We start from the raw sequence: 10,639 nt of genomic DNA, 5'->3' as shown, positions 1-10,639 counted from the left end.
CTACGTTTGACCTATGATATTCAACTGTGGGTATGTGCTTTGTTGGACTGAGTGGACTGTGTGGCAAGTTGTTTTGTATGTGTGTGAGATTAAAAACAGAAGTGGGCAGTGGGCAAGTGGGCAGATAATTGGAGAGTGTTGCGGCATGAGTGTGCATAACTTACTGAAGGTGTGTGTTCCCCAGGGTAGCTTTTCAGCCCACTCACTGCAAACACACTCTCACACACACACACACACACACACACACAAGCAGTCTCCTAACAATGAAGGTTCCATTTGATTGTGTGTGTTAGTAATAAATATCAGCTTAGTGTATTTTTCTTTCTCTATAATGTCAAAGCCCTAATTACTGACCTTATAGGCACATACAGTACAATGGATCCATGCACCGCTTGACTGTTAGCCCCTTAACTGCAGGTTTACCATTCAAGTAATCTCACTCGCACGCACGCACGCACGCCGGGGAACACACCACAAAGAGTTTCCGCAGCTCAAACACACAAAGTGTGACGTGAGTCCTTATGACTCGAGCTCACCCCGGGGGCTAAACCCTACGACACCTCACACACGCCACCCAACGCACGCACTCCGTCAGAAGACCTTCGGCTTCCTGTGACAGAGCGGTCTGAGGTCATTGTCGGCGTCCTCCGCGGTCTCAGACGAGCCGGGCGTCTAACGTTCCTGTCCGCCGGGGCCACCGGCCAGTAACCAGAGAAGCCTGGGTACTGGCTGGCACACAACACCAGCTCTGGGGAAACACCTGTGTGTGTGTGTGTGTGGGGGGGGGGGGGAGGATGGAGGGAGTGATGCTGAAACGGCGAGATGCACCGCTACTTTCCCCCCCCAGTGTCTGTGGGCAGGGAGGCCCGTCTCTGCAGCACTGCCCGCAGTGTGGATGTGTGCCCTGGCATACGCCCACTCCTAATATCACACCCTCGCTGGGCTGCTCTCCACCACTGCGTGCTCTCTTCCTCTCTCTCTCTCTCTCTCTCTTCTCTCTCTCTCTCTCTATCTCTCTCTCTCTCTCTCTCTTCTCTGCCTCCGCTCTCTCTCTTTCTCTTTTCTCCACTGGCTCTCTGATGTGTCCTGAGTGCATTAGCTGCCTTGCAAGTGACAAAGAGGTGTGTGTGTGTGTGAGAGTGTGTGAGGGTGTGTGTGTCTGTGAGAGAGGGAAGGAGTGAGAAGGATTGAGGTAGTGCTACCAACTTCAAAGCAAGTCTCATGTGATGTTGTCCCTCCGGCAGCAGCATCCCTACTTCCTGTCCATATTCATGTTGCGGCAGGTGACACACACAACCCCGCAACCGACACGAAGGCTCAAGTCTCTACTCTGTCATACACGAACACGCACACACGTACACACCACACACACGCACGCGCACGTTATTCTCTGCTTCCCTCTCATCGTTTCCATTTTTGGGGTCTCCTTCTCCCTCCCACCCCGTCTCGCTTTCACTCTCACACTTTCCCTCCCTCTCATCATGGATGCTTTAGCCGCACTCTCTGCGCTCTGCTGGAATCACGGAGCTCTGAAAAGATCTACCCTCGCAAGAAACCCCACTATAGACAGAGGTAGGCGTGAGAGGACTGATATAAAAATATATGTTTCAAGTCCTAAATGATACACAATGTAAAATACAGTATATACTCGCTGTGATAGGATGTCTAAACGGTGGCGGTGGCAGTGGATTAGCATTCACTTGGAGATTTGATAAACACTATGCAGTAAATCTCAATTTTTCCCTCTAGGCCAGCACAAATGAAGACGCACATCTCAAGGCTGGCCAGCAGGGGGAGTTCAGTTCTCAAGGCTCTCCACCGCTACACTGTGACCGCCATCCGCCGGTGCTCATCAGAATCACAGACAAAACGATGACAAACGTTCTCTGCAGCATTGTGCTTCAGCGGCGTGATTCAAAACGTTTGTCCGTCCTAAAACTTGTTGCAAGTAGGCCTAATCATCACCGAAGACTGGTCAGCTCTGTTGTGTGGAATACCTTGTGGGCCTAACTTTTGTTTAAATCCCTTTTCTTTCTCTTCTAGAACATTCCTTTAGAATGTCTCGTTGCATGTATAAAACATATAACATGCATCTCACGCGCCTCTCGGTAGCATGTTGCTCATGCATGGATTACGGCGAACATGCATGCATGTGCCATGAGCGTTCAGAGTACTGCGTACCGCCGGGCTGTGCGTGTGCGGTCGTCTATTCAGCTGCATGACTGTCCAACTACTCAGAACTCCATCACCCAGCAGCCCCTCATCCTCAGAATTAAAATTTGGTGCACAGCTCTTTTGTTTGCCTCCCCTCTCTCCCCCCTCCCTTTGTCTCTCTCACTCGCTCTACCACATGCTCATCAACCTTAGCTTGCTACAGTACCAGTCTTTTCCCCCTTCTCTACTACCCCCCCCCCCCCAACACACACACACACATACACATCCTCTCTTTCTTTCCCTCTCTCTCCGAAGCGCCGAGCGCCAATTAAGGCCAGTGGGCATTAGGCAGATGCCTGCCTGCATGTCTGTTTGTTCAGCTTCTTCTCCATTCCAGCTGCGCAGAGCACACATTTAGTGCCTAGTTAAATGTGTGTGTGTGTGTGTGTGTGAGAGTGTTTGTGTCTTTGTGCTTGTATGTTTTTAGGAGAGAGTGAAAGAGTGTGTGTGTGTGTGAGTGTGTGTGTGTGTGCTCATGCTAGTACCAGTCTGTGCCTCTCCTCCGCTCCCCTTTATAGAGCAGTGCAGCTCTCCCATTACAGGAGTTCTGCAGAACATAGAGATGCAGGGCTGCCACCCAACACTGTTCACACCACACACACACAGACACACACACACACACACTTACACATTCACACACACACACACACACTTACACATTCACACACACACTTACACATTCACACACACACACACACACACACACTTACACAATCACACACACACACACACTTACACATTCACGCACACACACGCTGGCACAATTCACTACCACTCAATCCAGCCTTCCATTGAACTCTGTATAAACTGTGGCAGTCTTAGTTACAACTCTGGAAACTGTCAGAAGTCTGGTTTTCTCCACTCTTCTGACCCTGCATCAAAAGCTTACATTCACTTAGTCCTCTCCTCCACACACACACACACACACACTACTGGTTGTGCATCCCCCCTACCAACACACACTCACATAGTGCTATATTCCACTATGTGGAGGTGCTGGCTGGCTGGCTGGCTGGCTGCAAGATGTGAAGAAGAAGGCTATACTAAAACATGATCCAACATAGAGAACATGTTTCACAATTCGGCAAAACCCTGGCCCACACATGTAGAAATGTTGCCCTTGGCTCCCCCCCCCACCCCCCTCCACCTTCAAGACGCTCTAACATGGGAGCCAGGGACGAGGGGTGGGCTGTGTTTACATCGTCCAGCACTTGGAGAAAGAGGGAGATTTGTCAGCGAGTTTTCCCAGCATTCTGGTTCGTTAATAAGCGTTCACTCTAAATCTGAAAGCGGGGTGCGTTAGATGACTGGCATATTTCGGTCCAAATGCGTTTTGGTAGGTTCGTGTCTGTGTGTCTCCCACGTGGGACAGGAACCATGATGCTTAACTTCCCCTTACTTCACCATCAGCCGTAGTGTGTAGCTGTGACCTGTTTGTGTGTGTGTGTGCTCAGATAGCCCCACCTCAGGTCCACTATTGTCTAGGTCTTTGCAAATGATAAGAGATGTTTAGGCCGTAAATCCCAAACCTGGCTAAACTTAACAGACAGTGCAGACATTCCACACCACACACATACACACCCAAACACATGCAGCCATACACACACACACACACACAAACAACCTACACAGGCCCTTGCACACCGATATACACGTGCACACACTGATTCCACAAGTCCCCCTCCTGTCCCTAGTCATCAATTCCCATGGCTCCAGCTCTGCTCTGGGCGTGTCCTGTAGCAGGCTGTGAGGAGGAGGGTGATCAGCGCCCTTATAAGGTCATGGAGAGCTCAGTCTATGGCCTCCACTGGGACAGCTCTCTACCCAGCATCCCCCTAGTCTCTCTTCAGCCTGGGCTGTGGAGGAGAATAGCATCATGTCATCTGGCCTGCACACACAGAAGTGTGTGTGTGTGTGTGTGTGTGTGTCGGTAGAATCGGTGTGTGTGACACAGAGAGAGAGAGCTCAGTTTAGTAGCAGTGAATAGGGTTAATTCTCTCTCAAAGTAGGTGAAGGTAGACCTCTTCTGACTAAAGTCTGACAACATGTGTTTATGAGTGCATCCGTATTTAACACAGCACAGAAAACATCACCTTCGTTTTTTTCCTGCCTCTAGCTATTTTTATATTTTATTCACACACTCATATTTCAATTCGATCAGCCAGAACAGATTCCCTACTACATCCCATAATACTGTATGTTGACTGTATTTATTTACAGTATTGTTTTATTGACTCAAACCACCTCTGAAGAATCTGCTGCCATGGTTACAAAGGAGACTTTTTAGTGTGTGTGAGCACTTTTCTGTGGTCACAGACCAGTCACAGCTTCCTGTTGTTGTGAGCTTGAGCACTTTACTGGGACAGAGACAACCATCATAAAAGCGCGTGTGTACAGACACGTGCACATCCGTCATCGAGGCCTGTTACAAAACCCCTGGCAGAGCGTGGGCCTCATTGGTTGTTTGGGGGGTGGGTTGAGGGGTGGGGGGGGTTGAGGGCCGGGGGTGAGGGAAGGTTCAGGAAGGTTGGAGCTACCTAGGGAGGTTGGGGAAAAATACGACCGGCACTCCTGGCTCTTCGGAGAGAGGTCAAAGTGGCTCGGCATTCCTTTGAGAAACCGAAGGATGACCGAAGACGAAGAGAAGGCATGGAAAAGTTGAGGATGGACGAGGGAGGGAGGGGAGAGTGAAGGAAAGGCAACCCAAGGAGGGAGGAGGAGAAGGCAGCCAGAGTGGAGATGGTAAAGGTCATTTCAGAGGAGCGATCAAAGAAGAAGAGCGAGACAAAAAGAGGTTTGCATGTGGAGTGTATGGTCTACGGAGAGACAGAGAAGTAGGGGAGAGAGAGAGACGAGAGAGAGGAGAGAGAGAGAGAGAGAGAGATGAGAGAGAGAGAGAGAGAGGAGAGAGAGAGAGAGAGAGAGAGATGGATGAAGAATTTGGAAAGAAGGTCAGGGATGGATGCTGTGTCTGAATATGATTTAGAAGAGACTGGCACGGCGGGGGAAGCACCAGAAGGCATCTTGTTTCTAATCTCTGCCAGATGGATGATGGCTGGGTCTCCGACAAACACACACACGCACGCACGCACATCTAAAACACTTAAGCTAACACTCGCAGCCAAGCTCGTACACCCTGTCACTCTCTACACATGCAGCCGCACACACTCTCAGACACACACACACACATACACAGCAAGGAATGAAAACAAACTCGGACTTCTGACAGTAATGGTCCCAACCACAGCAAACAAAATCACATTACTACAAGCGCACACAAACCCACAGTCAAGAACACACTGCGGAGAAGTTTTAAACCCACCGTCCACTGTATATTTGGACCTTCAGCGCTCCACCTGAGAACGCCGAGGTGTAAATACTGTTCAAGGTGGTGTGTAGGACCAGGCAGCATGGAAGGGTGACGGAAGGCTGGCTGACAGCCAGAGCCTGGTGCTCACTGCCCCACCATCTGGAAGACATTGTGGAAGAACCACGAGGGCAGCGTCTTCAGTCCCACTGCTGCCCTCACTCTGTCATCCTGTGGACCTCCTGCCTACATCCCCTCGTGGTGGGACAAATATGTGAAAGAAGTTTGGAGGAGGAAAAGGAATGTCAATGAAAAAAAGAGGTGAAGAAATATGGGATCGAAACCAACGACCCAAGTGTTCGAGCCGAGTCCACCTTTATGAATAAATGATTTCGGGCACCTTTCTTCTTCTTTTTTATTTTTTACCACGACGTTTACCTACACACACCCTTTTGGAGTCAAGAGTTGTGTGCTAAGATAATATTTGGGCGCATTAGCTTTACCGGCACAATCCGTCTACACTAGACTATTACAGATAAACATCGCTGACAGCTTCCTCCCTCCCCTGCTCTCCTCCGGACGCCGTGTTCTGCTCAACAGTTAGTGGCCTCAACCACATGGTGTATACACACACTCACACACACACTCACACACAGACCACCAAACCCCCCACTACCAAGACCCCCCCCCCCCCCCCCCAAACACTGAACCAGCTACAGAGCCTCTTTGTTCTTTTGCACTCAAGGAAACATGGCAACGCACGCAAACCTTCTGCATGTAAATCAAGATGGCTGCAACCAACAGTGTTTTCCCCCGTCAATAAGGTCTGAAGGGAGACAAGCGGGGAGTTCAACCCCCCCCCCCCCCCCCCCCCCCACACACACACACACACACTTATACCACACATTCTCCCTTCCCCTACTTGTGTTTCCAGCTTTCGTCTATGGTACATTACCCAGTTCCTGATTGTAATGGCTAATAGTGCCAGCTGTCTAGATATAGGGTGGAATTCATTACCCTCCAATCAGGACTCAGGTGTGTCCGATCTGATAACAGAACATTTTATGGTGAAATAAGAGCAGTAGGAGTCAGGCTCTTTGACCAGCAATTGCCCCCCCCCCCCACACACACACACACACACACACAAACACACACACACAAACACAAACACACACCTACACACGATTCAGGAAGCTTTACTTGTCCTGAGGGTCTCTTTGGGTAATGCAGGAGGTTATTTTGGGTGCAGCCCAACACATACAAGGGCATGAGGGTGAAAGAACCTGAATCATATTTACAGGCAACTTGTCAGCTGTTTGTTGAAATGTCTCTGATAAAGTTTGAAAGGGGAAAAAACAACAATGGAATGTTGTTTTTTGAGTTGTAGGGAGAGGAGGTCAAGTGGGTTGAGACAGGTTTGGTCAGACCCATGTTTGGACTGCAATCCCGTGCACATAGAACGCTTTTGTTTCCATGTGCGAGGGGACAGATGTAGGCTGGTACAGGTCTTACCTGTCCTCTGTCGTCCCCTCTCCAGGTTGCCGGGGGACCTGGTCTCCCAGACCGGCCCCTGCCTGTACCCACGAGGCTGGGCTGGGTCCGGGCCGATGGCCTCCATCCCCTCCACACCGGTCAAGGCTGCTGGGGGGTCAGGCTCACTGCTGTCAGCAAGCTGGAGACAGACATGGCTTTGTCAGTGGTGCAGCATTCATTCTCAAGAGTTAGTGATGGTGAGATTGTCACACTTCAGCCACATGCTATACTGTACTGTGCTATGATGTTATAGAATACTGTATGGTCCAATGTTATGCACCACAATACAAATATCTTTTGGTGGGGATTTTTGGTTGATTTATTGTCCCTCCATTTACAGGGACACTTTGATATATACTAGAGGTAAAAATTGGGCACCAAATCTGTACTAAGTACTAAACAGTCCCTGATACCCTTTTTCAATTTCCCCCTGGCGTCCCGGGAGCTAAACAGAGGAGCGGAGCTAGCGCTGGAGTCAGCGATCCATCCCTCTCTCTCCTCAGAGACAGACTGAGATGCTAATCACCCTCCCCTCTGCGCTTTTTTTCTCTTCTTCTTTTTTCTTCTTTTCTATCTCCTGGGAAGGAAACGATCAGTCCACACCCAACCCCCCGCCCCATGGGGAGGGTTCCAGACAGGAAGTCATCGTTCCCTGCTCTCTTCTTCAGCAGTTAGACACTATCTGGATGCACCCCCCCCACCACCACCCCACCCCCCAAAACAAGAGAAAAAAAGAAATGTGATAAGAACAGTCGGGAATCACACATGCCTGACCGACTCTTTCCATTGCATGATGCAGATATGTACCAAACGGTTCTGTTTCGTGTGTAATTTCAGTCATTTCGTTTATCTTGTGGACACGACCGTATAATGTTTAAAGTGTCATTGCATTTAAATGTTGCCTTTCGAATGTGTTGCTTTGAAATTGGTACTTGACAGTGCATTTCCAGTCGGGCAATGTCCTTACATTACGTAAGCTAGCCTGCGCATGTCTACCAAGTTGGCCCCTTAAGATTGGTCAGTGTTACCCCTAAACTCCCCCCACCTTTGAGGGTTCCCCCAATTCAACTGTGCCGTAAAGCAATGTAACAGTTCTGATTTAATCCGCTGTCTGACAGTTTCCGCGCCAGGACCTACAGCACCAGGCCCTAGAGCAGCAGGACCTACAGCACCAGGCCCTACAGCACCAGGCCCTACAACACCAGCCCCTACAGCACCAGGCCCTACAACACCCAGGCCCTACAGCACCAGGACCTACAGCACCAGGCCCTACAGCACCAGGCCCTACAACACCAGGCCCTACAGCACCAGGACCTACAACACCAGGCCCTACAGCACCAGGACCTACAGCACCAGGCCCTACAGCACCAGGACCTACAGCACCAGGCCCTACAACACCAGGACCTACAGCACCAGGCCCTACAGCACCAGGACCTACAGCAGCAGGCCCTACAACACCAGGACCTACAGCACCAGGCCCTACAGCACCAGGACCTACAGCAAGCAGGACCTACAGCACCAGGACCTACAGCAGCAGGACCTACATCAGCAGGACCTACAGCAGCAGGACCTACAGGACCTACAGCAGCTGTGTGTTTACGAGATGAGCAGTGTGAGTGTGTGAGTCAAGAAGAAGCAGAGAGAGTTGAAGAAAGAGAAAGAAAGAGAAAGAAAGAAAGAAAGAACATATCTGAGAGAGAGAGAGAGAGAGAGAGAGAGAGAGAGAGAGAGAGAGAGAGAGCATGGTGCAGGGTTGATTATTAGGCCTCCATGTGTTTGTTTATGGTTAGCTGTCTTCATCAGTGCTACTACGTTGTCTGAGCCTCGGATGCCAAGCACCAAAGAATTCCTGGCAACCTCTCTCTCTTTCTCTCTCTCTCCAGCTGTCCTCTCTCTCCTTTCCATCTCTCTCTTTCTCACTCTCTCTTTCTCTCCCCAGACTCTCTATCTCTGTGTGTCCATGTCTGGTGTCTTATCTTTAAGGCATTGCTATCTGTGTGGGTGTCACAAAAGCTTTTGTTTTGTTATCACAGGGTTGTCAGGACATCATAGAAAATCTAATTTAAGTATTGGCATTAGGAAAAACCATAGATTGTCTTAAGATATTTTTCTCTAGTCCTGATGTTTCCTTGAGTATATTGTGGTGGATTCTTGGTCGTCTTAAAATAAGTCATACACACACACGCGCACCCATACACACACACACATTCAAACACACACCAAGCACTCACACATGCACATACACAGTTTCGTGTCAGGAATATGTTTGTAAATAGTGTCTTCTATTGCTCCATCAAACCTGACTTCCTGATGTCAGCCTAAGATGGTAAAGTTGAGCCAGCATGTTTCCTGAGAGCTGATGGAGACTGTTATCGGACACGGTAAGTACTGAAGGTTTACTGGTAAATATGATCCGGAACGCTCTCTCCCTCAATACCCCTGTATTGATTTTCCCCTCTGCATTTGAAGCGGTTGCGAAAGCTACAAGGCTGTTGCCGAGTCAGCCCTGGGTTTGACTTCCCAAGAGATTCAAGTGGAAATGCATCAACAGTTAACAAGGAATCCATCGTTTCCAAGAAATATGACAAAAAACGTCAATGTCATCTCTCTGTGTTTCTTGTGTGGAATAGAAACGTCCCATCTGTTTCTGGTTGGGTCCATCTTCCCTAATTTGAGTGAAGAATACCTTTGAAAGTAATGTCATGAGATCAGGACCTTGTCAAAACCAGTCAACGAGGACTGAAGCTAAAGTCATAGTTCGTGTGCCACTACAGTCTCTTGGTCACAAAACTGGAAATACATGTGACCTTTGACACCGCTGTTGCCATGATCGACGACACATAACCGTGCACAAAGACAACAAACAAAACAGACTGAGTCACTCACCCACTGCTGGTTGGGCAACGCCAGGGAGGTTAGCATGTCAGCCATGGCACCCAACATCTGGTCAGTCCGACCCTGGTTCTTCTGAAGAGCCTTCATTCTCTCCCTCTTTTGCGAAACGCTGCCTTCTTTTAATCTGTCCCCCCCCCCCCCCCCTCTTTTCCTTTTCCTTAGGATTGTTCCCCCCCGTACTCCTCCTGGAAAGGTATTTCTCTTTATTTTCTCCTTTCTTTCTATGCCGGTTGCTCCCTTGTTATTTCTCTCTCTCCTTCTCTCTCTTTTCCCACCTTGTCTCCTCAGTCAGAGGGCTGTTCCAGAGGGCGGCTGTTCTGCTCGCTGACGGCCTCGTACTGGACTGACCAACAGAGTCTCTCATGGAGATGAATCATTGATCCTGGAAAAAAGGAGAACATTTTTTGGGCTGAACGTAGGGAGTGCGCCTGGCAAGGGACCAGCACTCTTTTCCTTTCTTCCCCTCCCTCCCTCCCTCCTCCCTCCTCTCTCTCTCTCTCTCTCTCTCTCTCTCTCTCTCTCTCTCTCTCTCTCTCTCTCTCTCTCTCTCTCTCTCTCTCTCTCTACACTGCAGGTGGAGTGGCAAATTATGGCTGGCTTCTTCCCGTCCTGCTAGTTCGCTCACTTGCAGTCTCCCTCGAGAGCGACAGACAAGACGATTTCCTGCCCGAAATGTGTTCCTCTCTTTTT

The 10,639-nt window shown here is 49.6% G+C and overlaps 1 protein-coding gene across 1 annotated transcript in view; it reads right to left on the bottom strand.

The window, feature by feature from the left end:
- The window catches only part of arhgef25a (Rho guanine nucleotide exchange factor (GEF) 25a), a 39,654-nt gene extending 29,344 nt beyond the window's left edge, over positions 1–10,310 (bottom strand). Inside the window, exons 1-2 of the mRNA XM_067239293.1 lie at positions 9,941–10,310; positions 7,034–7,193 (exon numbers count right to left, since the gene is read on the bottom strand). Of these exons, the coding sequence (XP_067095394.1) occupies positions 7,034–7,193; positions 9,941–10,036 (256 nt within the window). The 5' untranslated portion in view covers positions 10,037–10,310. The remainder of the gene's footprint in view (positions 1–7,033; positions 7,194–9,940) is intronic.
- Between the last annotated feature and the right edge of the window lie 329 nt (positions 10,311–10,639).

This window comes from Osmerus mordax, chromosome 7 (genome assembly GCF_038355195.1).
Source record: "Osmerus mordax isolate fOsmMor3 chromosome 7, fOsmMor3.pri, whole genome shotgun sequence".
NCBI classification, from domain to species: domain Eukaryota; kingdom Metazoa; phylum Chordata; class Actinopteri; order Osmeriformes; family Osmeridae; genus Osmerus; species Osmerus mordax.
Note: the sequence above shows the minus strand (reverse complement) of the source record. Positions and strands in the feature narration are given on the sequence as shown.